At 54.8% G+C, this 27,326-nt stretch overlaps 1 protein-coding gene across 2 annotated transcripts; it reads left to right on the top strand.

Annotated features, from left to right (window-relative positions):
* The first annotated feature begins 883 nt into the window (after window positions 1–883).
* RIPK4 (receptor interacting serine/threonine kinase 4) lies at window positions 884–27,085 on the top strand. 2 transcript variants are annotated; one of them, XM_070376435.1, is made up of 8 exons: window positions 884–1,103; window positions 10,778–11,069; window positions 15,988–16,136; window positions 17,994–18,043; window positions 20,289–20,447; window positions 21,243–21,346; window positions 22,594–22,855; window positions 24,442–27,085. In XM_070376435.1, the coding sequence occupies exons 1-8, from the start codon at window positions 922–924 to the stop codon at window positions 25,716–25,718; spliced, it is 2,475 nt and encodes an 824-aa protein (XP_070232536.1). In that variant the 5' UTR covers window positions 884–921; the 3' UTR covers window positions 25,719–27,085. The 2 variants fall into 2 exon arrangements, with proteins under 2 accessions (XP_070232536.1, XP_070232539.1); XM_070376438.1 differs by having other exon boundaries at window positions 24,559–27,083.
* The last annotated feature ends 241 nt before the right edge of the window (window positions 27,086–27,326 follow it).

The following is a 27,326-nucleotide window of genomic DNA, read 5'->3' as shown; positions in this document are numbered from 1 at the left end:
ACAAAAATACAGTTGATGTCATTAAAATGCTCCTTCTCATCTCCCCCATCCTACTCCCATTATTCATCTCTTTGGCCAAAAATAAATCTCTCACCGCTCAGCCATATACTCGATGAGTGGTATTTTAGGCATGGAAGTTCACAGTCAGACTTCTTGACCTCTGATCCAGATATCTTTCCAAGAGCAGGGAGCATTCAGGAGGGGAATTGTTTTTTCTCTCCCAAAAGTGGAAAAGCATCTTTTCAAATGGTCGCTTCTATATGTAAAAAGATGCTGCTCTCTAGGAAAAGATGAGAACCTCTGCTGTCTTAGGAACGCACTTTAGATTTTCTGCTGGGGTAATTGAAAAACAAAACAAGTTACTTTCAAAGTGGAAACTTCCGTGTGAAAAAGTGAGACATGAATCTCCAGAGAATTATGCTGAGTGCAAAAAGCCAATTCCAAAAGCTCCCACGCTGTGATTCCTGTGTGGGAACATAAGGTAGTTTGAGGTGGATACACGAATCTACACAAGTGGTAACATTGTATAGAACTTCTTACTAACAAAGAATATAGGAGAAATCTGAATAAGATGGGCGGATTGTATCAAAGTCAATATTTACTTTTTTCTATTTTTGCAAAATTTTGTAAAGTGATAGCACTTTGGCAGAGTGAATTATTTTTTACAACTGCGTATGGCTCTACGATGATCTAAACACATACGCAGGGCCGCAGCACACACGCGGGCGCCACCAGGTCCTTCTTTCGCTGGGCGCCGTGCGACCTCACCTGTCCGGTGGGTCGTTCTGCCCAACCTGGTGATCGCTCGGGGGGCGGGGCCGGAGGGGGCGGGGCTGGCGGCGGACATGATGTCAGCGGGCGGGGCGCGCACCTGGCACCTGGGCGGCCGCGGCGGCGCTGGGCGACGGCTAGACGCGCGCGATGGAGGGCGAGAGTCGGGGCCCGTGGGCCCTGGGGCTGCTGCGCACCTTCGACGCGGGCGAGTTCGCGGGCTGGGAGAAGGTCGGCTCGGGCGGCTTCGGGCAGGTGTACAAGGTGCGCCACGTCCACTGGAAGACGTGGCTCGCCATCAAGTGCTCGCCAAGCCTGCACGTCGACGACAGGTCAGCGGCCCGGGCGGGGGCGGCTGCGCTGGGCGGGCGGTGGGGAGCCTGGGTTCCGGGCGTTCCCGTTCTCTCCACCCGAGTGGCCTCCGGGGCAGCCTCGGCAGGAAAACCCAGCGCCGGGAGAGGCCGTGAGCCCCCGGCGGGGTGGGCGCCGCTGGCCGGGTGGGAGGGACGCGGGGGGCGGCTTGGCGAGCTCCGGGTCTATCTGACCGCCGGGGTCCCGGGATGCGGCTCCTACGGGAGACCCTCGGGGAGCTGCGTTCGCCTAAGGAGTTGTTGAGTGCCTTGTATTGTTCCCTGGCTTCCGGTGAGCCCCGGATTTTCAGGGTCCCGAGCTCGCCTTGCATCTTCGACCCTCGGTGGCGCGTCCGGTCCGCCCAGGTCCCACCCAGGCGCTGCGGTTTGCTCCCGGCTTAGAAAAATTGCCGTGTGGGGATCTGGGCTTTGTGAGTGAGTTAGACTCCATTCGACTTACTTAGTAATTTACTTTGGAGCACAAATTGGTGGAAGACAGTAATTATTTCGGTCGGAAGCACTGGACTTGGCTTGGCCAGGCTTCCTCAGAGCCCTAGCACTTGAGAGTCGCTACCTGGCTTGGGCCTGGCGGTGGGTTCGGCAGGTGGCCCGGGAGCCTTGTTACAACACTCGGCGCTTTCTGGTCGCACACTGCCTTTTAGGCTGATTTCATTTCCAGACCAGGCCTCTGGGGAGCGGCCTTGCACTTACCCGCTTTGTGGCCGGGCCAGGGCGCCCTCCTAGACCCCGGTTTCTCCATCCAAAGCTGGGAGAATATCTGCTTGTTCCTCGGTAACAGGGGCGCTCAAATAAAGACAGTTGGAAAGGACCAGAGCTGCCCCAGTTAAATTTAGCCTGTGGATTATGGTCTGTGTGTACTTTTAGGGGAAAGGGAGGTGGGAGGAGAGTCTTGAGAAGCAGCTCTTTTTGGCTGGGGGTTGTTCACTGTTTATGGTTGCATTTTAATAATTTATAAGCTTTAGTTGAGTGCATCTAAATTACTTAGCCTTTGGTGAAGTTTGCATTCAACATGCAAGTTGTGTGGCATTTGTGGTTTGTATGGAGCCATGCCACACAATGCTTGTTGCAAAGTTGGGGCTCTTTGCAACCCCATGGACTATAGTCCACCAGACCCCTCTGTCCATGGAACTTCCCAGGCAAGAATACTGGAATGAGGTGTCATTTCCTACTTCAGGGGATCTTCCCCACCCAGGGCTCGAACCCAGTGTTTCTTGGGTCTTCTGCATTGACGGGCGGGCTCTTGGAGAGCTGTCTCTATAGTCAGCCCTGAACAGACACAGACTAGGAAGGTGACTCCTTTGCTATCTCAGAGACCTGGTTCCTAATCCTCGGCTTATTGAGTGATGGGGCCTACAAACTCCAGCTCCCCCCGCCTCCACCCCCCATCACCCCCTCCCCAGTGGTGGCAATGCTCATTTCCAGGGTGGCCATGTGTACCCCCTGGACTGCGGTACACAGAATCACAGTGCAAGCTGCCACAGCCCGTGGTCCCGATAGGAGGAAGCCCTGGGCATCTTTTGTGTTTTCATCCTGGCCTAAGAGATTATACAGCAGAGCTACTGGTGGCTTTTTGCTCTAAGCCTCAAATTTCAGTAGAGTGGTGACAAGTGTCATGCACATATCACCGGCTCAAAGGTGAGCAGCCTGAGAAGCTCTGCCTCGGATCCTGGGAGCTTCTCAGTCTGGGAGGGGCGCTGTGGTTATTTTGATGAAATCTGAATCACTTTGAATGCCAGCTAATAGTTGGATACTGAAAGGCAAGACTCTTGCCGCTGTGTAGATTTTTATGCTCTCGGGGACATTTATTTGTCTGCTGGAGTCTTCTGGCCGTTTTCCTCATCAGTGAGGGCTTTTAACATCACCTTATTGTGTTGGAAGAGCAGAGTAAACAAGCAGGTCCCCAGGCTGACTCATCAGCCCTCCCTAGGATCTGTTATTTCCAGCGTCCAGGCCCTTGTTTCTTGGGTGGCCCAGTTGGAGGTCGGGTTTCTCCACGTGAGGCAGGCCACTTAGAATCTTGCATGGCCTGGTTGAAAAGTGTTTTGTCCTGTAACTGGAAGGCTTTCCTGCCCTGCCTGAAATAGGCAGGTGGAGGCATGTGCTGGGCAGTTGGGTCGAGGTCAGCATTGCCCAGCAGGAAGAATTCACCTCTTGCGCTTTGCCAGGCTGAGTCAAGCAGGCTGGCTTCTGCGTTAGCAGCAGATTCCTCTGATTGAGAAGATGGTCAAACCCCTGCTCTTTGTAAAGAAAACTCTTCAGAGTTAATTATTGACGCTTTGGTTTGAGATTCTCATTCGGAGTTCATGCCCCTCCCTCAGTGGTGCAGGGGGAGCAGGCTTGCATCCCTATCTTGGAATGGTGGAGTGTCCAGCCAGATTTCCACAGGTTGGCTCCATGCTCTTTTGATGAGCTGCGCACCATCCTGACCCTTCTGTTTGCAAGATGTTTCCAGGAGCGGGCAGTTGATTTGACTGAGGTTCCTGGGTGCAGCCCCCAGCCCCGTGCCCCTCCTGGCCAAGTCTTGTCTCGCCTGTTTTTAGGCTGGTGCTTCTCACCCCTGCCACAAGGGCCTGACTTTTCCTTCCAAGGGCCTCTTCCGCTGGTTACATTGGGACCCACTGCAGGCACACGTGTGGGCTTGTTTTCATTAGCTGCTTCTCCCTCTAGGGAGGCTGGGGTCTCCCGGCCCCAGTCTTCATGCCACACCTTGGCCACAGCGGGGCCTGATCCCCAGCACCCATTGAGGGCTCCTCAGAGGAGCAGGCTCTCCCAGACTATGTGAGCAGGTACTTCTCTGTGAGAAAGTCAGGAGTCGCCTGGTCCCAGACACCCCTTGAAGTTTGCAGCAGGCAGAGGAACACCTGCAAGGTAGCTTCCAAGGGGGACCTGGGAGAACTGATGCCCCCTTCATCTGCATCTCCCCCTCTCATGGGGACGTCTGGTAGCTCGGGGGAGACGTGTGTCCTCCCAGCTGACCCTCATTAGGGGATCTTGAGGTTTTGGGCAGAGCTTAGTTGGGGGGGGCATTCCCATTTAGGTGAGAACTAGCCCTGCAGGCCCGTTCCTCTGGCCCCCACCCCTGGCTAAGAGGAAGCCCGGGATAGCTGAGCACCAGCAGCTGCTGGGTGATTGGCCGAGGCTCGTTGGGGCGAGCCTGAGCAAACCTCAGGTTTGTACATACAGAGCCGACAATCCGACAAGCCTGGTTCTTGTCAGTTTTAAAAATAGCAGTGTGGGAACCCCTTGCAGGCTTCCTGGGAATGTAACTGGGTTGGTGCACAGAGAGGAGGCTGGGCCGGGAGGCTCAGGAATGATTAAATGGTGCTCCTGCTGCCTCTTCCCATAGGTGCTTCCCAGTGCTCTCCCTCTGAGGAGCTCTTTGTTACCAGGTGCCTCCCAGCACCTCCACCCTTCCTCCTCTGCCCGCAGTTTCCTGCGGCTCCTTTTTCAGAAGCCTGAGTCCCAGGACCCATTTTCTCCCCTCCTCCCCACAAGGTACTTGCCTCCGGATATGGCTGGATGTCTTTGGAATTTCTGCCTGAGACTGGAGGAGAACCCCATGGCTTCTCCAAAAAAGGGCCTTTGGAAATAATCAGTTTGGGACTTCCCTGGTGGTCCAGTGGCCAGGACTCCTTCTGATGCAGGGATGCAGGGAACTGAGATCCCACGAGCTGAAAGGCAGCTCAGCTCAGGCTGCGACAAAAGAGCCCGCATGCCTCAACTAAGACCCGACACTGTCAAATGAATATCAAAAGAAAGAAAAAAATGATCAATCTGGTGAGATTTCTCATCTCTCCCCATCCTACGCCTTCTCTGGGGTGGGGAAATGGGTTTCAGCCAGAAGAAAGATTGTACTGACCTAAATGGTGCTGAATAAGTGACTTTAACAAATTAGACCCCAGCTTGGTGTTCCGTCTTAGAGCAAGAAGGGTGGGGCGGGTGTGCTTTCCCCCATTCCTGCTGGGAAACAGCAACCCTTCCCCAAATGGGAGAAAGGAGATGTGATTGAAATGATTACAGAAGAGAAACATGACGCCAGCCCTACTGAATTATGCCTAATTGTAGACATGCTTTTAGCACGTCACCATTTTGGGGTTTAATGAAGACTGATGTCGGTGTTCTTTGGAAGGAATGATGCTAAAGCTGAAACTCCAGTTACTTTGGCCACCTCATGCGAAGAATTGACTCATTGGAAAAGACTCTGATGCTGGGAGGGATTGGGGGCAGGAGGAGAAGGGGACGACAGAGGATGAGATGGCTGGATGGCATCACTGACTCGATGGACGTGAGTCTCAGTGAACTCTGGGAGTTGGTGATGGACAGGGAGGCCTGGGTGCTGCAATTCATGGGGTCACGAAGAGTCGGACACGACTGAGCGGCTGAACTGATGTCAGTGGACTCTGGTGGCCGGAGCTTCCCCGCCTCGCTGGGTGGAATGGGATTTGATGGTGAGGAGTCTGGGCACCTGTAGGCCCCTGGCCCGGTCCTACACCTGGGTTCTGGGACCTGTTTGACAGTCTCTCCTGGTCCTTAAGTAATAGCAGCCATTCACAATATCCAATCTCCATCCTTTGTGTGTTGTCATCAGCATAAACTGGAAACACTGCTTCGAGGAAAAGTGCATTTAAATTGATGAAAACACAGTCGTGGTTTCATTCTGTGTACGAAGCACTTTCCTGTCTTTTCCAGCAGCTCCCGGAAAGGGCCCAGCCCAGCCCAGACTTATTGAACTGCTGATACTGCCAGGTGTGGGGTGGGGTGGAGTGGGGTGGGGTGGGGGGTCCTGGCACGGTACCAGAGGCCTGGGGAAGAAAGACCTAGAGGATAAATGGGACGGACACCTTTTGTGTCGACCTTCCTGAACCTGAACAATGAGGGTGGTGGGGGGCTCGGCCAGCCCGCCCCCAGTTCCATGTGAGGGGCTCCTTCTGGGTTCCCTTGATTCCCCTGCTGTGTGGTCCTGGAACCCCCTTCCCCCCCGGTGGGTGCAGCCAGGGTAGGGTCCTCGGCTTTAAGGCGTTTCTGACTGAGCAGTCACGGAGAAGGTGATTTGTCCCTTGAAACGCAGACTTCATTTCCAGGATATCTCACCTTCCTCCTCCAACTGTCGTGGGATGTGTGGTCAGTGGTCACACTGACCTGTGTCAGTCACAAAGCCTGCCTGGTGTTGCTTCCCGAAAGGGTACAGGCAGTCTTAGAACATTCCAGCCACAGTCAACTCTATGGAGCAGACAGCTGCAGGGCCGTCCCCCAGCCCGCTTAAACAAAGTCAGGTTAACGGGGTCTCAGTTTGGCGGGAAGGGCCCGGGGCAGGGGAATGAGCTGGGAACCTGCTGACCTCGGCTGGTGGGGCCGTGAGTGATCTGCTGCCAGCGGCTCCTCTGAGCCTAACGAACTCTGCCATCAGAAGTCACCTGGGTCTTATGTATTCAGCCCTTTGGGCAAATGGAAGCAAACACTTTTGCTGAGAGGCACAGAGCCGCTCTTTATAAGACCTTCAGCCTCAGTGTAATTGACAACCTCCTTGGCTGTTGTCAGGCTGGCAGGGGGGTGGGGCTGGGGCTGGCTCTCAGAATGTCCTCTGAGTGACTGGCCTGTAAACTCTGGAACCAGCAGTGCCTGGAAGCCTGCAGGCCTGTGGGGGGACTCCCGGTGAAAGTGTGTCTCTGTCCATCCCGTGGCCAAACATATGTCAGGGCCACGTGAGTGCTGCATGCTGGACTCGTGCTGGTGGGGAGCAGTGGCACACCAGTCACTTTAAAAGAATATGAAGGAAGGCAGGAGGACCAGACAAGTCATAAAACTGATTCTTCAGTAGGGAACAGAAGCAGCCCCAGTGCTGATCCCCACCACTGGGTAGTGAGTGTCAGAGGAGGGTGCTTGAACTGGTTAGTGTAGGTGACGTGAGGTCTCCCCGGAGGAGGAAGAAGGGGATGGGCCAAGGGTGCCATTTCCGATCCTTAAGTGACTTGTGTTGTTGTTCGGTCGCCAAGTTGTGTCCAGCTCTTTGTGACCCCATGGACTGCAGCACATCAGGTTTCCCTGTCCTTCACTACTTTTATTTTAAATGATGCTTGATCCAGCCCTTTTCTGGTATAGATGTCCCTCGAGATCAGGTACAGGGCTGGGGTCTGCCTGCAGGTCATCCTGGAACCCAGCGAGCAGTGTGGCTGCAGGGAGGGGCTGGCTGGGACCAGGCATCTGAACCCAGGCTTCAGCCCAGCCTGGGACCCCCACAGGGGCTCTTGTGGGCATCCTGCTGTCTGTCCATTCATTGGCTCTTTAACCAGAGTGCTAAGGAAGTGCATCACACTAAGGCGAGTTAGCTCAGTTTTGTTTTGTAGTCGTGTCTTTATTTACACCTGATACCTGTCACACTTGTGTTTGAGGCCAGTAAGTTGGGTTCTCTTGCTCCTTGAACCTGATTAGGACTAACCCATGCCAACCCTTCCTACCTCCCACCTCCTACTGCTTCCCTGAATTGGGAGCCGCCTAGTGATTCCCAGTAGCGTTCTAGGACCGTCCTTGTTCCCTCCCTCTTCACATCCAATCCGTCACCAAGCCTTAATGATTCTTATTCAGAAATGAGCCCCACATCGACCAGCCTGCGCCCTGGTGACCTCCCTGAGTGGGTCACCCACCCTGAGTGTGTGTAGCCCCTCTGCTCCTGTGGTTCCTAGCCTGGGCCCCCCTGCAGAAGTGGGGCTGTGACCTCCTCATAAGCCCTTACTGCTACCTGCCCTCTGCCCACCCAAGTTAGGGACCCCCTTTATTAAACCTCCCCAGGTCCCTGCTCTTTACCCTCAAAGATCTTGGATTTTTCTTTTCTTGGACACCTCTTTTTGGGGGTAATTTTCCATCTTCTCCCCTAGAAGGTAAATATCCTGAAGGCAAGGAAGGGTCTCCTTGTCATCAGTTCTAACATGTAGAGGATGCTCAGTAAATATATGTCAATAAATGAATTTTAATTGGATACGGATTAAAATTAAAGCAAATGCTGGGAGTACTGAAGTGGGCGATTCCAGGCTGTAGTGGTTTATTTTAAATTTGGCTAAAAATGCGTTAGCTCTGTTGCCGGGGTTGTCAGGCTTAACCCTTGGCTTTTGGGGCTGGATAAGTCTTGGCCTTGGGGGCTGTCCTGTGCAATGCAGGGTAGAGGGGTGGGCAGTGCTCCTGGCTTCTCCCCACTGGATGCCAGCAGCCCCCAGCTCTGACAACCCACATGTCTCCAGGCAGTGCCCAGTGTCCCTGGAGGCAAAGTTGCCCCTGGGTGAGAACCACTGGTCTACATCCAGAGATCCTGTCCCTGAGACACCCACTGTGGTGAGTGTTCACGGGGCGGGGGGCTCCCCTCCCAAAAGCAGGGGCTGGACAGGTAGGCAGAGGTGCTGAGATGCTGTCCAGCTGAGCCCACTGAAGGCAGAGCCAGAGCCGGTGTCAGTGTGTCACGGCTCTTTCTTGCTGGTGGCCCCACCCTGGGAAGTGCTTTCGTGCCTGTGAGGGGAGCCTAGGAGTGAGCTGTGGTCACAGAGAGGAGGCTGGTCAGTGAGAAACAGACTCATTTTTCTTGGTGGTTTCTGATTCTCCAGCAGGCTGAGAAGTGGGACCAGGGGCAGGCGGGGTGGGCAGGTGCACCCAGACTCCGAAAGAGCCCCTGCGGTGGGAACCAGCCATCCTGGGTCTGGGTGAGGTGGCTGGTGTGGGAGTCTGCCTTCTGGTGGGGACGGGTCCCTGCGGCCTCTTGTGCTGCTTTCTGCTTCAGTTCCTAGCCCTCCATGGGCTATGTGCTTCTGAACTGTCCCTTAGGAGCTTTGGAGAAAACAGATTCCTGGCACCCACCTGGAGCCCATTCCCCAGGAGCAGGGCTGAGGAATCTGCATTTCAGCCAGCTCCCAGGTCCTTTCTGCGGTGGCCAGACGCTGTCCTTTTGGGCCTCAGCCTCGTCTCCTGAATGCACCCTGAGACTTTGACCCGTCACACTAACCCTGACCAAGGCCCTGGGTGCTAGGCTGTAAGGCCATGGGCTGCACCAGGAAGTGACATAGAGCGGGGTTGGCCGATTTTCTGACTGGAGAGAGCGAATGTTTCAGGCTCTGCAGCCCACGGAGTCTGGCCACGCATCTCTGCCTTGAGTTGCCTTGAGTGTAGAGGCTGCCCTGCCCCTGGGGACGTGAATGGATGGGCAAGACTCCCAGCCAGAGTTCCTTTAGAAAATAGGAGCTGGCCGTGGACAGGAGTTCAGCAGTTTCTCAAAAGGTTAGACATAGAAATACCACATGACCGGGCAACTCTCCTTCTCAGAGTATATCCAAGAGATAGAAGCGGGGACTTGAACCACCTGTGTGTATAAATGTACAGCATTAGTCCCAGTAACTGAAAGGTGCAGACCAGCCAAGTGCTGATCAGCAGATAAGCAGATAAACACAGCGTGTGGGTTCCTACAGCGGAATGTTACTCAGCTCTGAGAAGAGTGACCTTCTGGTGTGTGCTCCAACATGGGTGGACTGGGAAAGCATGATGAGTGAAACAAGCAAGTTACTAAAGGACAGGTATTGTATGATTCCACTTATGTGAAGTCCATAGAGGTCTGGGAAGTGGAAAGGAGGTTGGGGGCTGCGAGGAGGGTTCCTGTTGGGGTGGGCACAGACACTTTTGTTGGGATGATGACAGAGTTTGGGTGGAGAGAGTAGTGTTGGTTGTACAACCTCGTGAATGGATACTGATGCCTGTGAATTGCCCACTTGTGAATGGTCACAGTGATAAATGCTGTGTTACATGTAATTCACTACAGTGGCTTTAAAGAGAAGGAGGCTTTTGGACAGTGGTCTCTGCAGACCCTGCTCAAGACCAGTGCTCTGTGGATTTCAGTATGGGGTTGCGGTCAGGAATGACAAGGCCGGATGGAGTGATGGGCTTCAAAAAGAAGGGGACTGTGCTCTTTGGGTGGACAGTTCATTACAGCTTTTAACCTGAACGTCCCAAGTGAAGGATTTGTCAGCTTCGGCCGCCGCCTCTGAAGCCCAGAGCCTGCACTGGCTCAGTGCTGCCTGAGAGTTTTCAGATCATAATCAGTCTCTGTTTTCACCTCTGATAACCCCAAAACACATAGCTGTGTTTGAATAACCATGGAACTGAAGGCCTTGGAAGGCCCAGAAAGTCCCCTACATACGAACCTTTAAGTTGCCAACTTTCAAAGATGTGAATGTGCCCGTGTGCCAGCTGTTGTGCCGTACACTGTAGCTCTCAAGGTCCTGTACTGTAAGGTTAAAAGATGTTTTCTTTCTTAATTTGTGTTTGTTTTTTAATATATTATTTCTGAAAAGTATTTATAAACCTAGACAGTATAGTACTATATAGCCGATTATGTTAGTTGGGTACCTAGGCTCACTTTGTTGGACTTACGAACATGCTCTTGAAAGGAACTCTATCGTATGTAGGGGTCTCACTGTATTTGACGCTAAAGTGAGCCCTGTGTGTATGTGTGCACACACACGCATGCATTTGTACATATGCGTACATGTGTTTTAGCAATTTTGTCAGCCGTATGGAGCTGATTGTCTCCTGGCTGCGGTGCCCGTGTTTGCGACCAGGCAACTGCTGCCCGCCATGTTCCTCGTGTCTTTGAACTTTTCCAGGGAGCGCATGGAACTTCTGGAAGAAGCCAAGAAGATGGAGATGGCCAAGTTCCGTTACATCCTGCCCGTGTACGGCATCTGCCGGGAGCCCGTGGGCCTGGTCATGGAGTACATGGAGACCGGCTCCCTGGAGAAGCTGCTGGCCTCTGAGCCACTGCCCTGGGACCTGCGCTTCCGCATCATCCATGAGACGGCCGTGGGCATGAACTTCCTGCACTGCATGGCCCCGCCGCTCCTGCACCTGGACCTCAAGCCCGCCAACATCCTGCTGGACGCCCACTACCATGTCAAGGTGGGGGTGCGCGGGCAGGGCTCATGCTCTGGGGGTGCAGGGGGAGGCTGGACCTCAAGCCTGCCATCCTGCTGGACACCCACTACCATGTCAAGGTGGGGGTGCCCAGGGAGGGCTGGGTGCTCTGGGGGTGCAGGGGGAGGCTGGCCCTCAAGCCCGCCATCCTGCTGGACGCCCACTACCGTGTCAAGGTGGGGGTGCCCAGGGAGGGCTGGGTGCTCTGGGGTGGGGTGGGGAAGGTGGTGGAACCTCAGGGCCAGCGAGAAGGTGGAAGAGGTTCTCCTGCAGGAAAGAACTTGAAACAGAGGCTCTCTCAGCATCAGGACCCCCACTGTTGTCGTGTGTGGCTGGTCCGAATGCCCCTGATGGTGTAGCTGGAAAATGGGCTCTTAGGAACACAGGTCACCCTGCCCCACATTCTGGATCAGGACTCTAGGAGTCCGGGCTTATTGGCCATCTGACAAAGTCAGGTTAGAAAGTGGACCATGGATTGGCTGACTCTGTGTGAGGCCCGGTGGGGCTGTGTTTCCCCTTGGTGGTTCCTGGGGTGATGGGAGTCTCGGGGTGTCATGGAGAGAAGCCCTGGAGGGACGCCTTCTGTTGTCTTCACTCAAGGCCTGTTAGTTCTGATCTATTTTTCGGTAAGTTTATAAAGCAGAAAAGCATGAGGTATAATATAACTAAAAACCAGGGGCCGCCCGCTGGGATTGGCCATTGTTAGTGCGTTCAGGTTTGCATTTCTTTGAAGATCTCTGTCGATGGAGGGCACGAGGTGACCTGGGTCCTAGGGCTCACCCAGCCGCCACGGCCTCCCCATGCCTCAGGAAGGCAAGTTGGTGGGAAGACCCACACACCACGGCCTGGGTCCCCTCTGGCTCCTTGGCATCCTCACTCAACCTTGGAAGGAAGGCTGGTCCCCCGCATGCCGCACCCACCGCCCGCATCCTGACTCTGCAACAGGCACAGAGCCCTGGCCAAGTCCACCTGTGACCCATGGGGAAATCAGTTTTCACATCAGATGTTTAGTTACAATGTGTCCTTAAGGAGATGTCACTCAATAATCAGATTTTAGCAGAAATTCGAAGTACGCTCCTGCTAAAGTGAAGCAGGGAATTGAGAAAACAGACATCAGGTGGGTGGTTCCTGGTCCGCCCAGCTCTAGCACCCCTGCAGTCCTGCTTCCTTCTGGTTGGGGTGCTGGCCTCATGTGTTGACCCTCTGCCCCCTGTGAACATTACAGGGTTGTGACTGGGAACCTGGGGTCCATGGGCACCCAGTCAGTGTGAGACCTTGGATCTCAAACTTGAATATGCCCAAGAATGGGGAGGTGAGGACAGGTCCCTGCTGTTTGCAGAGGACCCCACCTGCAGGAGCTGCCGCATCTCCCAGGGGAAGCACCACCTGGACGGTGGCTCCTGCCAAGCTGGGAAAGTTGAGTCAAAGGCCCGTGTTGTCCCAGTGTGCATGGTTGAGCAGAGGTTAGAACCACATTCGGGGGCCCTGGAGCCCTTGGTCCGTCACCGAACCCGCTGCCACACATCGGGTGCTCACAGACATAATGGGTAGCAGGCGTCACGCAGGGGTGGAGTGGGCAGTGGTGGTAGGTGCCCAGGCAGCCCCCGGGTACAGTGTGAGGAGACACTGTAACTCCAGCTCAGGGTGGGGGTGTTCCTGGATGGGGCTGGTCTCCAGAGGGGACCAGTCAGGATTGGGGGGCACACACGGAACAGCTCAAGGTGGGGGTGTCACTGGGTGGGACTGGTCTCCAGAGGGGGACCAGTCAGGATTGGGGGGCACACACGAAACAGCCTTTTGGTGGCGGAAGTCATGGAAAGTTCTGGGTTTTAGGGGCAGGGGAAACAGACATAGTTGGATTAGAGCACAGGGTGTGGGAGGGTTGCTGAGACATCGCTGGAATAAAATGCACCTTTCTTAGGGAGTCCCCAGTGGGCACAGCCCGGCCTTCAGAGCTGTCTTTTCAGCATCATGGACCACAGTGGGCCCGGCGGGGCTTATATTTCAGCCCATTCCCTCCCCACGGTGCAGGTTCCTCTGCTGATAGCCGCGTTTGGGCCGGGAGGCCACGCCCTGTAGGACCATGGTGACCTTCCTCCCAGCACCCTCCTCAGCAGCACAGCCTTCCTGTGCTCTGCCCCTGGCGGGTGGGGTGATGGCCCTGTTGTTGGGTCGCCGCGCCTGGCCCATGGAGTTGGAATGGCCAGGACACAGTCCCTCTGTTCTGTCCATACCAGATGTTGACCTTCTTACAGGGATGGTCCTGATGCTGGGCGCACAGTAGGACCAAACACTCGCCCAGCAGGGTGGAGAGTGCCACTCGCCGGCACCCGGGGCTGGTGTCCCTGTGGTCTGTGTGTTTCTGCGTTGGCTCTGAGGCTCCTCGGTTTGAGCACTTTCTCCCTCCACTTTCTTCTTCCTCCACTTGGCAGCCCCTGGCTTGGCAGGCCTGGCACTTTTGACAGTTTTAGGAAGTGGGTGAACATTCTGTCAAGGACCATGCGGCTTGTCATGGAGGACCTGGGATGGCTGGGAACAGGTGGGGAGGGATGCTGCCACTTGGAGGACACAGCCAGGGTACCGCCCCACTTCCCTGGAGAGGTCAGGAACGGACTCCTCCATGACTCCCTATTTATGGGGCGGTCACCACACACAGCCCCAGACCAGCAGAAAATCTGTTTATGGGCTGTGTTTCTTTCATCCTCAGGAATGGCTCAGTGGGAGCTTGGTCTGAGGTTCTAAGTCATCCACTGGATTTCTGGGCAGTTCTTCATTGATGGTTATTTGCAGTGATATAACTGGAATCTGCAATCTTGAAATAAGATGATAAGTTGTCACTCCACCCCCTTCCCTTGATCCCTCTAGACTCATTAATGTCCAAAGATAGGAGGATTGGAACTGAAAATTTCACAGCAACCAGTATGTTTTGGAATGAGTATTCAAGACGCTTAATATTAAATGAATACTTGATATTAAGTATACGAAGTGTCACTACTAAAATATTAATTTTAGTATAAGCAGTAAACCCATTTCAACTTCATAATGAAATAACTGGACTTAAAACCTCAGGCCACACTTGAGGCCCAGGTTGCTCAGCCCAGACTGTGTTCAGAGGGACACCCAGGGTCCTGTCCTCTGTGGTCCACAGTGGCCTTCTCCCCGAGGTGGCGCAGCCCGCCCCTGCCCTCGGTTACTCTGTTAGCCTCGTCCAGCTGGGCCCAGCAGGGGAAGGGCTGTGTCTCGGGGCCTGTGTGAACACTGGCTCTGGGCAGTACCACAGTGGACACTAAGTGTGAATTCATTTGTGAATTGTAGACACTTGCTGTTCACCGGGATTGCCACACTGTCCCTCTCTCCAGGAACCTGGGGACAGACGGGGAGATGAGAAAGGTCAGGTGGAGAAGTCTGGCGGGCCGGAGGGTCAGTGGGCATCAGAGGATTCTCATTTCTGAGTTTGATTTTGACGCCAGGGCTTTCACATAGAATTATGCGTATTTTCTTTTCACCACGTATATCATGAAGCAGCCTGCTGTACCTGAAAACAGCAGAAATAAAAAGAAAGGGCAGCCAGCATGCTTCTGAGTCTGGTCCTGACACTTTCCACTCGTCCAGCTATTACCTTGTGTTGCTGTCTCCTCCCGAGCGGCGGGGTTGGGTGATGGGTCTGTTATGGGGAGCTGGCGCTTTGCTCTTCAGAGTGGAAAGTGTCTTGGAGGCCAGAGAACGGAGAGCTGCCGGAAGCCCAGAAGTGGCCAGACTGGCCTCCTTTGCATGGACCCACGCCCACCCTGGCACAGCCTGGCTGCAGAAATAGGGGGCTGGGTCCAGTCTTGCAGGCTTTCTTCCCATCACCCTCCCCACCCCCGCAGACGTGAGGACCGGGTCCCCAGTCGTGAACTTCCCTTGCTCAGCGGTGATGACACCAGGCCCCTGGCTCGCCTTGTGGGCAGGTGAGCCCAGAACTAAAGGCCTGACTCAGCCGCATTTCCGATCACTCCAGAGGTGTGTTTGAGGAGGAGCCCAGAATTAATTAGAAGGCTTAGAAAAATCCACGAGGCTCAGAGGAGAATTTATAAAGGGGCCATTTTCCACCTGCCGGCAAGTGTGGCTTAACTGCAAGGGGCGTTTAACACCACCAAGCTCTGATTGACAGCCGGGGTCGGGGGCCGGAGGGCGGTGGGTCCCTGCAGTGACTTCCCCCTTGTGGCTTCCCCAGACCTTCAGGGTGGGCACCTTTGTCCCAGGAGCCGAGGAGGCAGGGGGGTGTGAGGGCCAAGCCCCTGGGAACAGGTGCCCTTGGATTGGTGGGCTGGGTGGTGTACGAGCCGGCTGCAGGACGCTGGGATGCTGTGTGCTTGCAGACAGCAAGTATCTGTCCCCAGAACGTTCTGCGTGGAGGACAGATTGGTCGTGTGTGTTCTGCTCGCTTTAAAGGGCTTCTGAAGACATATTTCCTTTTAAAGGACGTGCCACCACTTGCCCGCTTCCCCAGCTGCGAGATTGCATAACTGCTTTGCCCCAACACCTAAAAACGAAGGGCCGCTTCCTCCCTTTGTGTGACGGGGCAGACACAACGCCCCACAGACAAGCCGTAATTCTTCAGTTCCCTCTCCCAGTGGATTCCTTCCTGATAGTGTCATCTTTTCCCAAGCTGTCAAGCCCTTAATGTCTTCAGGCTTGGTTCTTCCCTGGCCAGCCGGGCCTTCCCGCCTGCTCGGGGAGTGCAGCTGACGTGAGAGCTGTGGTCCTGTGAAGGGGCCCGCACAGCCAGGCTGGGGGACCGCGCCCCCCAACACTGCTGAGGGGACATGATGATAAACGTCCTCAAGTGGCAGCCGGGCCACCTCACTCGGCTCGCTGCCAGCCAAGCCTGACCAGCCCCCTCCTCGCCGCTCTGTTCCAGATTTCCGACTTCGGGCTGGCCAAGTGCAACGGGCTGTCCCACTCGCATGACCTCAGCATGGATGGCCTGTTCGGCACCATCGCCTACCTCCCTCCGGAGCGCATCCGGGAGAAGAGCCGGCTCTTTGACACCAAGCATGACGTGTACAGGTGGGCGACAGGTGTACAGCCCCGGCCGGCTCTGCAGCTCCATTCCTCGGGTTTGGACGGGGCTTTCCCAAGGGCTCCTGGGTACCGTCAGATAAGAGGTTCAGTCCAGATGAGAGGGCGTTTAGTCGGTGGGCACAAGCCACCCCAGAACTTTCTTTTTTCTTCTCTTTCCTTGCTGCGCTGTGCAGCATGTGGGGGTCTTAGTTCCCTGACCAGGGATCAAACCCGTGACCCCTGCATGGGGAGCTCAGAGTCTTAACCAGGGACTGTTAGGGAAGTCCCAACCCCAGAACTTTCTTACAAGAGGAACTTCTCTGCTGTGAGTGATGCCGCTTAGGATGGAGGTCATGAATGGCTGGTGTCAGTCAGAGCCGGTTACGTAATGGATGGGCAGCCCCTGCCTGGTGAGAGCTTTGGTGTTTGTAGGAAAGGTAGGCTTCCTCACGTGTCTGTTGAGACCACCTGCTTTCAGTGGTCTATGCGTCTGTCTGCATGTGAATTCAGGCTCCCAAATCCAGTCCCTCTGGCTCAGAACTTACCCTTCCGAGCATCACTGACCTGTGACAGGAACGTGGACACCTGGAGGCTGTTCCAAGGCAGCATTGGGGATTTCTGAGCCAGAGAACAATCGGGAATCACGTGGTAGCATCGTTTCCCAAATTGTCATGGTCTTAATCCCTCAGACGTCTTGAAGAAGAAAAGCAGGCGGGCGGGTGTGAGTGGCACTTAAGCCCCGTCATTGTGGTTCTTGTCCACGCGGATGACTGTCACCCTGAGCCCTGCCCTTGTGTCATCGCCGCTGCCTGGGGTCCCGCCAGCTGGTTTGACCACAGCCGCCCTGTCTGTGCTCTGCTGGGCTTCTTTCTGTCCGTCTGCAGGCAAGCGGTACGGGGGCACTGGGCCCGGCTCGTAGGGTTTAGGGAGAATAAAATTCTCTCTTTATTCAGAGTTGAGAGTTTCAGTTTTTGAACTGGCAGATTTCAGTTAATTTTCACTGAGGACTTTTGGGTCTCTATAAACAGGTGCTGTTAACCCAATGCAGGCTGATAGCCCAAGTTTGGACTTTTTTTTTTAAATTTACCAGATTGAGCTCTTTGGGGGGTATATCCAGAGCAATTATATAGATAGATTGTGTGTGTGTGTGTGTGTGTGTGTGTGTGTGTGTATACACACATGTATATATATATGTGTGTTGTGTATGTATATATTATATATGTAGATAAATATGTGTACATATATAAAAATATGTGCATACACACACATTTATGTATGTATATTTACATGGTTGGATAAAATGTTCATTCCTGTATTCTGTAAGATGTTACAGAAAAACCCAAATGAACTTTTTGGCCAACCCAATTTGTATATGTATTACCACACAAGTATATATAGCTTCTAATCACCACCAAGGGCTGTGGGAAGCTCAGATGGCTGCCTGCTCGTCTTTTCCATGCACTTGGATGACATCAGTGGGCAGGTTACTCAGTCACCAAGAGCTGTAGTCAGCATCTTGTGGACGTGTCTGCAAGAACGTGGTGTGAATGAAGCAGTCACGCCGTTCTCCGCACAAGCTGATGGCCCAGGGACAGGGTGGCCCCCTCTCAGGGACCCCTTCCTGCTGTCTGGACTGACAGTCCAGTCTGAGCTTCCAGCATGCCTTGTCCCACAATAAGAGTATTTGCCCATTTAAAAAATTCATGAAAATACCTCCATGTCCTCTTTCTCTCTCTCCCTGTCTCTTAAAGACTCTGGTTGAGGGGGTGGTTTTACTGAGCTTGTCGCAGTGTCAGGGGAGTGGGGCTCTGGCTTTGTTTGAGAATCTGACTTGCAGGCACTGATGTGCCCATCTCCTTGCAGCTTTGCCATCGTGATCTGGGGCGTGCTCACGCAGAAGAAGCCATTTGCAGGTGAGTGGACATGTCAGGGGTGGTGCAGCCGTCTCTCCTGGCCCCGTGAAGGGGGTGCTTTGCGGTCCTTTCTGTGTAAGGAGGGCCTGCCAATCGCAGAGGGGGCTGCCCTGGCTTGTGGAGCTGGTGGGCTGTCCAGGCAGGTGGGGTGGTGAGGCTGCTCTGTCCAGCCCAGCAGGTCAGCATGGAGACCCACGGCCCACCTCATTGTGGGCTTTCCCATATGTCAAAAAGGTGATCTCTCCATGCAGTTCACATACAGGGAAAGGCACAGATCCAATGGGGTCCAGTCAGTGGATCTTGTTAGGTACCAGCTCATTCTTTTGTGTTGTGTGACATACATAGCATATAATTCCCATTACAATTTTTTAGAAGTAATTCTTATTAGCATTTAGTTGCTAAAATTCCCATTTTTAATCACTTCAGCTATGCATTGTGGTGTTAAGCTCACAGTGTTGTATGATCATCACGACCTGGACCCCCTGGCGCTTAGGCAAGTCATTCCCAACCCCCCGCCCCCAGCCCCTGACCACCACTCACCTGTTTTCTGTTTCTGTGGGTTTGTCTGTTGTACTTATTTCCAGCTAGGTTTTTTTTTTTTTTTTTTTTAAATTTTGTAATTTTTGGTTGTAAAATACATGTCTAACAGAAATGACTACTAGAACTGTGTTGAAGTGTATGGTGCAGTCGTGTGAAGGGTGTTCTTCTGGGGCAGCCAGTCTCCAGAATCACTGTGTAGAGGGGTGCCCCCAGGTCAGAGTCCCTGGGTCAGCCCGCCCAGCCTGAGAGCTGGGGGTTTCCTCTTCCCCCGCACCCACCAGGCACCCACCACATGGATTTCTGGCCTTGAGATTTCAGTACCTTGACTTGGTTTACTGGAAAAGTCAAGTACTTTTTCTCTTTATTTTGGAAAGCTTTCCTCTTCCTCTCCAAGCCTATCTGGGCTACTTCATCTTTTCTGGTTTGACCAAAAAGTTCTAAAAATGCAGATCAGAGTCAGTGTGCAGCCCTAGGTCTGCTGGTTGAGAAGCAGAGTAGGATCCTTGTAGGGTTTTGCCCGTAGTCGTTACCCTGTCTCCATGGCGCTGCCTCCTCCACGGAGGTCCAGGGTCTGGGTTCTTTTCAGTGTGGCCATGTGCCTGTCTGACTGCCACCGTCTGCTGGACATGGCCCCTGGGGTCAGACACACGATGGGAAGGAACGTGGGAGCTGAGGTGCCCGTGCTTCATCAATTGGTCGACGGGCCATCCAGGGTGCGCAGAGGCGGCTTATGAACCTGTTCCGTCTGTGTTTGGCATCAGAAACCCTTCCAGGTGTTTAGGTGACTTACATTTTATCCAGAGGACCTGCTGGGTTTTGGAAGTCTGAGTTATTGTGGAGATAACATGTAGATACCTGAGCTCGCTATTGCATAAGGTTTAACGGGAAAGTGGAACAAAATATCAGAGCAGACTCCTGGCAGCCATCGGTGACTTTGGGCCAGTTTTCCACCCCTGTGGCTCGGCATCTTGGGAGTCCCCTGGTGTGGGCGTGGTGGGAACCAGAAACTTGCACTCCTGCTTGGTCGCTGGTGTGGTTTTAGGCTGATTGAGGAAATCTGGGCCCTGAGGGTCGCCTTGGGCCCCTCATTCTGTGACCAGGATGATGATAGTGAGGGGTCCACGCCTGCTTCTGAAGGGGGTTAGAAAGGAGGCCAGGTGGGGCCCCACATTACGAATTGCAGGAGAAGGGTCCCCGTTTACACAGCCCATGTGTGAAGAGACTGAGAGCCATGTACCATCACTGGGGCTGGCTCATCGCCAGGCACGTGTGCTTTGGGGTAGGAATTCAGAAAGACTTTTTCGTCATTGCAGGGAGCTATGGGTCACTTAGGGGCTGGCAGTGTGACTCCACGGTTTATCAGTTTTCCTCTGTTTGGGCCCCTTTGGAATCTGCCCCGTTAGATATTTTGCTCCTTTGAACTTGATTTTTCTTTGAGTTCGCGGCATAGAAAGATCTCTGTGGTACCAGAGAGTGATTCCCCTCGGTAGATCACAGGTGGTTTCCAACATCTGGAGCATAGAGGACAGGTGTGTCCGGCAAGGTTAAGGATTTCAGAAACCTCTGTGCTTTGAAGAGGAAATAATACCGTGTCTCCCAGGAGGGCGCCCAAACTTTCCCGTGGTCGTCGTCGCTCCTCCTGAAGATAAGAAATCCGACCTCAGCCCCTGGGAGCTGCCCTGACTTGTGCACCTTCCCTTTGCAGACGAGAAAAACATCCTGCACATCATGGTGAGAGTGGTGAAGGGCCACAGGCCGGAGCTGCCGCCTGTCTGCAAACCCCGGCCGCGCGCCTGCAGGAGCCTCCTTCGCCTCATGCAGCGCTGCTGGCACGGGGACCCCCGGGAGCGGCCCAGCTTCCAAGGTGAGCGCCCACCCTGGGATCCGGGAGCCCTGCTGCCTGACTCTCATGCTGTTGTCCCAGGGGATGGAGTTGATGGCCAGGAACGGGACAGGCGGCAGCTGGGACGAGGAGGCTGTTCACAGACAGGAGTGCCAGAGTGAGCCCGCTTCCTGCAGGCTGTACCCGCCCAGGGCCCCGCCCATGGCCCTCCAGCTCCCAGGGCCAGGGAGGGGCGGCTGGAACCACTTGGTCATCTCCAGCTGTCCACCTCCGGCTGCGGCCTGCTGTCCCGAGGAGCCTGGTGTTCTGGGTTCAGATACAGTAGTGCGTCTTTTGGGGACCACATGACCACTGGCCTGTGGCCTTCTTTGAATTTCTCTTGGGGCCTCGTCCCCAGGGAACAGCTGTGTCCTTTGGTTAGGAGAGTGATCCTGATGCTGTTGGAATTGATCATGACATTTCAAACATATGAGGAAAATGAGTGTGAACGAAGTGCTGGCAGCCTGGTACTGGCAGCCCAGGCCGTCGGAGTACGAGCTCTGGCTGGGCTGGCTAGTGGGGCTCCCTGGACGAAGGCTTCTTGGGGAAACAGAGACACGGTGGCTCCTTTTAGAGTCTGGCCAGACCCTGCATGTGGTGGCTGATAGGGGTGCCGGGGGTCCGCTGTGAGCTCAGCCAGGGGCCAGCAGCGTGGGCAGCACTGACAGGTCAGACTGAACACTGCAGGCGCTGGTCCCCTCCAAGGTCACAGGCTTAAGTAGCTCATTTGCTAATTCATTGTCTGAGTGACACACCCGTTTGTATTTTCCTCCAAAGAAATCACTTCTGAAACCGAAGACCTGTGCGAAAAACCTGATGAGGAGGTGAAAGAGACGACTCAAGACCCAGATGTGAGAGACCCGCCTGATGCTGAGGCCGAGGTAATGGGGACCCTCCCGGGGCCTGGTTTCTGCCACACCAGCTTCAGGGATTGAGTCTCTGCTTCCTGCAGACACCCTGCCAGCCTGGACCACCCACCCGGCTCTGAGGCTTGGGCCGGCCGCAGAATTCTGTCTCAGGGCAGGGGTAGGTCCATGGTGTGCTGGCCCCGGATTGGTTTCCTGCCTGACGGTATCCCATCCCCACCTGCTGTCTGTGCTTAGGGAAGGGCAGTGTGGGCCCATGGCTGACATTAAGTAGCCGCCGCCTGGATGCTGTGTGTGTGTGTTTTCTGACTGCACTGCACAGCATGTGGGATCTTAGTTCCTTGACCAGGGACAGAACCCGCACCCCCTGTATTGAAAGGGCACAGGCTTAACTATTGGACCACCAGGGAAGTCCGGGCCGGATGCTCTTTGAACCAGGGGAGCTGCTTGAAGCCCCTGCTGGGCCACACTGGGGAGAGGGGTCTGGGCTCCAGGGGTCTGGGTGTCTTTCTGCACCTCGAGGTTGGGGATTGGCGCCTTTCTAACTGCCCATAAATGTTTTTCCTCTATGAGTGCCACACAGGTTATGTAAGATGTGATAAGAAATTCTAACTATGCTAACTAAATAAATACATTTAAGGCAGTCGGACTTGTAAAGTGGAGGCTGATAAACTGACTTTATAAGGTGTTATCTGGTGTTATCATCCCTGGCCGGGGTGTAAGGCCGGCAGATAAGTAACCGTTTATGGTGTGTCTGCTTTCTGAGCACGAGGGCTGTGTGTGTCAGGTCTGGGGGCAAAGCGATGGTGGAGGGGACCTGGCCCCTGATAAGGAAAAGAGCGGCCCAGCACATGGGTGTGACTCGGCGCACCAGGCCGCGGGGTTGGAGGATTCAGGGAAGGGCCGTGAGTCCCTCGCAGGCTCTGATCCCTCACCAGGACCTGCCTTTCTCCCTGCTGTCAGGACAGAGCCTGTGAAGGGCCTGTTAGCACGGGTTGAGCTGGAACACCGTGCCCTCCCCAGGGCTGAGCCCCACACCTCACCTGTGCACCCGCAGCTCCCAAGCCAGCCTTGCATGGCCCCAAGGAGGGTTCAGCGTGTTAGGACCCTACCCAAAGCCATCTCCTTCCTCCGTTTCTCTTTAGCACCAGCACCGTGTGGGAACAAGAGTTGAATTCTCTGTGTGGCTCACGTGGGGGGACCCACATGTTCCCCTGATCCTGCCCCATCCGGTCATCTCTTCTGTCTGCTTGTCTCCACAGGCCCCTGTGCCCACCCCACTGAAGCGTGCGTCTGCCCCCACCTTCGACAACGATTACAGCCTCTCTGAGCTGCTGTCCCAGCTGGACTCTGGCATCTCCCAGACCCTTGAGGGCCCGGAAGAGCTCAGCCGCAGCTCCTCCGAGTCCAAACTTCCGTCGGCAAGCAGTGGCAAGAGGCTCTCGGGGGTGTCCTCTGTGGATTCTGCTTTCTCCTCCCGAGGGTCACTGTCCTTGTCTTTCGAGAGGGAACCTTCAACGAATGGTGAGCAGGGACCCCCACACCAGGGAAATAATGGGTTTAATTCTGAGGGGGCAGGCATGGTGTGAGCAACTGAAAAGGATCAGGCGTCTTGTTTCTTGGCCCGGCTGTAGTTCTGTGTTTTCTGCAGCCCTTTGCTTATGGGGTTTGGGTGTCAGTGCACACTGGGGGGGCACACGGGCTGAGCAGGTGTCACTTAGGTGTAAGGGGAGTGGGTCATGCCCCTGGCTGTGTGGAGGGTCTCGCCTGTGCCGACACCGCGTGCAGGGACTGACCTCAGGTGTGTAGGTTGAAGAACCTGGATTGTACCAGGTAGCCCAGTGAATGGATGGACCCCCTCTTCCTGGAGAGCTCTCTCTCTTTTGTAATGTCAGCCCTGTACCCTCTTTCTCAGGCAACGCTGGGTACACACCCCATTCTTTCTTATTTGTGGGCTCCCGTTTCCTGGGCCTGCACTGTCGTTGGAAGTCATAACTGCCTGGTCCTGACTATACACCTTGGGTTTTCTCTCTGGAAGGCACTTTTCCCTGCTCCGGCCCTGTCCCAGTTGCTGGCCCTTGGGCATGGGGGCCCTCCTGTGAGGGCCTCACTGCATCTCCTGTGAGGACGATGTGTGAGATTTCCTTTCCATGAGGAAAAGACGGATGTTCATGTGTAGGGCTGTAGCACAGGGGTGGCCAGAGGGTCGTGGGGAGGGTGCAGACCTCAGGGGGAAGGGAAGCTTGCTCCTCCTGGGGAATCGGGAATTCTTCCTGGAATGAGGACCTTGCCTAGATGCCTTGGCCCTCCTGGGATTTTTAGAGTGGTGTGTTTGGGATTAAAGAGAGCATTTTGAGTAAGGAGACACCTTGCAAAGATGCAGATGTAGGGAAGGCCTGGCTGCATTGGAGGTGAGCAGTCAGCGCTGAGGTTGGAAAGAAAGAAGCACCTGTTTCCCATGGAGAAAGTCATTAGAATGCACTCTTCTCAGGGTCTGGTACCTTCAGGTAACGTGTTCATGCTTAGATCAGTCACTGGTCCATCTCAGGGGCCTGTGCTGAAACACCAAGTCCCAGCTGCATTTACTCTGTTGTCTTAGCACCCCCAGCACCCCCTCCTCCTATGCAAGGCCCCTTGAGTGTGTCTCCCATGAAGGCGCCTTGTTTCATGCATATCAGAACCCCAGACAACATAGTGGGGTTTTTCTGTAAATCAAACATTTACATGTTTACATCATGAGTAACAGTCCTTCTGAAGTGGGAGTCTCGGTCCTTGGAGGATTTTTCTAGAAAACATCCTAGGTGGTGGTACTGGGACAAGAGGCACTGTTTGGAGGTTGGGCTGCAGGCAGCTGCTTGGCCCTGGAGGGATACCCCAAGGTGGGAGCTGCCAGATCTCCAGTGGCTTGGGGGCTCCTGCCTGCTCTGTGTTCACTGCCTTCTCTCCCTTGTTAGCAGTCACTGCCATTGCTGAGCACCAGCAAGGGCCTGAATTTTATATCCTTTATTTAATCACAACTTCATCGGATAGCTGGAATGATTTTCATTTTGCAATTTGACAAAAGAGCACCTTGGGGATATTCATTGACCTTCCTGAGGTCTCCCCACTAGGTCTTAAACCACATGGACAAACACTTAAGCGATTTCAGGTTAACAGTAGCTACGTTCAAACACCGGCCAGACCTCGGGAGCCGCCCCGTCTGACCCCTGCATCTGCTGTCCCTGCAGACCTTGGCACCACGGACATCCAGAAGAAGAAGCTGGTGGACGCCATCGTGAGTGGGGACACCAGCAGGCTAATGAAGATCCTGCAGCCCCAGGACGTGGACCTGGTCCTGGACGGGGGTGCCAGCCTGCTGCACCTGGCCGTGGAGGCCGGGCAGGAGGACTGTGTTAAGTGGCTGCTGCTCAACAATGCCAACCCCAACCTCACCAACAGGAGGGGCTCCACCCCGCTGCACGTGGCCGTGGAGAAACGGGTGCGGGGCATCGTGGAGCTCCTGCTGGCCCGGAAGATCAGTGTCAACGCCGCAGATGAGGACCAGTGGACGGCCCTGCACTTCGCGGCCCAGAACGGGGACGAGGGCAGCACGCGGCTGCTGCTGGAGAAGAACGCCTCTGTGCACGAGGCAGACTGCGAGGGCCGGACGCCCATGCATGTGGCCTGCCAGCACGGCCAGGAGGGCGTCGTGCGGATCCTGCTGCGCCGTGGCGTGGATGCAGGCCTGCCGGGGAAGGACGCCTGGGTGCCACTGCACTACGCCGCCTGGCAGGGCCACCTGCCCATCGTCAAGCTGCTGGCCAAGCAGCCAGGGGTGAGCGTGGACGCCCAGACGCTGGACGGGAGGACACCCCTGCACCTGGCTGCCCAGCGCGGGCACTACCGCGTGGCCCGCGTCCTCATTGACCTACACTCCGACGTCAACGTGTGCAACCTGCTGGCGCAGACGCCGCTTCATGTGGCCGCGGAGACGGGCCACACGAGCACGGCCAGGCTGCTCCTGCACCGGGGCGCCCACAGAGAGGCAGTGACTGCAGAGGGCTGCACTGCTCTGCACCTGGCCGCCCGCAATGGGCACCTGGCAACCGTCAAGCTGCTGGTGGAGGAGCGGGCCAACATGCTGGCCCGGGGCCCCCGCAGCCAGACAGCACTGCACCTGGCTGCTGCCGGCGGGCACTCGGAGGTGGTGGAGGAGCTGGTCAGCGCCGATGTGCTCGACCTGTCCGATGAGCAGGGCCTCAGCGCACTGCACCTGGCCGCCCAGGGCCGACATACCAAGACGGTGGAGACTCTGCTCAGACACGGAGCCCACGTCAACCTACAGAGCCTCAAGTTCCAGGGCGGCCCCAGTCCTGCCGCCACGCTCCTCCGGCGGAGCAAGACCTAGCCTGCTGACACGGGAGACGGGGCCCAGCAGGGTTCCTGTCCCAGCATCGTGCTGTGCTCGTCACATCCGTGGCCTGCGGGACACTGACCGAGCTTAGGCGTACCGATGAGGTTGATCAGTGTGCTTGGCCGCTGCTAGTGGGCACCCATGTCGGAGGGATGGTGGGCCGGAGGCATTTGGTTGTGTCCCTCACTCCTGATCTTGGTCCCTCAGTGACAGAGCCGTGAGCCCACCTGTCCTGAGCGGCTGCCTGGAGTGCATGGGAACGCAGGTGCGGGAGAAGCTGAATCTTTTGTCTCCATTTGCAGCAGTGAAGAAGCTTGCTCCACAGAGTTTGAGTGGGATTCTTGCTTTATAGAATGTCAGTAATGGATGAAGAGTGTCAGCTATCGCTTGAGATCTGTTAAAAGCACTCAGTTCGGGGACTTCCCTGGTGGTCAGTGGCTAAGACTCCATGCTCACGGTGCAAGGGGCCTGCGTCTGAGCCCTGGTCACAGAAGTGGATCTCACGCGCCACAACTGAAGATCGTGCATGTACAACTAAGACATTGTGCAGCCAAATAGATAATGAAAATTTAAATAAAAAGTAGGTTAATCTAGTTTGTGGGCAACGAGCATAAACTGATAAGTTGGTTTTTTAAAACAAAAGCAGTCGTCTCACCAGCCCTTTTACACCCAAGTTTGTTTGTCCATCACTCTGTCCTTGTGGGTGGCCACACATGGATGCCAGCCGTGCTACCTGCCTTTGTTCATTTCATGTTGCATAAAATATTTGAACTCGAAAGTCAGCTGTCCAAAAGTCAACGGACAGCCTCAGTTCTGGACTCAGAACAGTGTTATTGAGTTCAGTGACCCACCTTTCATGTCATTTTCTCTCCAGTTCTTATTTTTGGAGAGACGGTGGTTTGTGGCGAGTGATGCTGTGTTGGGGTCTCCCAGGCGGCTCCTGACTTGCTTTACAGACAGCTACACTGTGCAGGGGCCTCAGCTTTCGGGGTGTGACCCCCGAGACGACTGCAGGAGACAGCCTCATGGTCTCGGCTATAAAAGCACTGTTCTTTCATCATCAAGGGTGTCTCGCACCTCCCGCTGATGCTGTTGTGAGAGTCAGTTTGCTGAAGGGCCGCAGCCTATACGTACACATGCCCCTTGGCCTGGTGTATGAAGCAGAGATTGATATTAATGTACCGTGTATGTTAATGTGAATCTGTGGGCAGGTTACTTCTTTTCTATAACAGGAAATATCCCGACTGCTTAGAACTGGCTATGTTTTAATACGCCTTGTGCTTTACTATGTTGTATTACTGTTGGATGTAGAACGCGTGGAAGAAAGTCTGCTTGATGTCAATAAAGCTGAGTTCTCTTCCTACTTCTCTGAAGCCCTTGAGACTACATCTTTTTATACATGAGCTCAAATAATCGGATTTCTGCAGACCAGAGGTTGAGGCGGTCACACGTCGTGTGGAGACGCCCTTTGGAAGGGCAGCCTGGAGCTGAGGTCAGAACCAGGGGTGAGCTGGCAGCAAGCTTTCCCTTGTTACTGACCAGGATAGCCACAGTATCCGCGTGCTGTGTCTGCTGCGTCTCAGTCCCAGCCTTGGAGATGTG

The sequence above is a fragment of the Bos mutus genome, chromosome 1 (genome assembly GCF_027580195.1).
Source record: "Bos mutus isolate GX-2022 chromosome 1, NWIPB_WYAK_1.1, whole genome shotgun sequence".
Lineage (NCBI taxonomy): Eukaryota > Metazoa > Chordata > Mammalia > Artiodactyla > Bovidae > Bos > Bos mutus.
The sequence above is the reverse complement of the archived record's forward strand: the minus strand, read 5'-3'. Positions and strand labels throughout refer to the sequence as shown.

Excerpts from the sequence above, each read along its gene's own strand:
- RIPK4 (XM_070376435.1), top strand. The coding sequence starts at position 922 with ATGGAGGGCGAGAGTCGGGGCCCGTGGGCCCTGGGGCTGCTGCGCACC. Across the intron at positions 16,137-17,993 it reads ACCAAGCATGACGTGTACAG|CTTTGCCATCGTGATCTGGG; the intron begins GTGGGCGACAGG and ends ATCTCCTTGCAG. Across the intron at positions 18,044-20,288 it reads GCAGAAGAAGCCATTTGCAG|ACGAGAAAAACATCCTGCAC; the intron begins GTGAGTGGACAT and ends TTCCCTTTGCAG.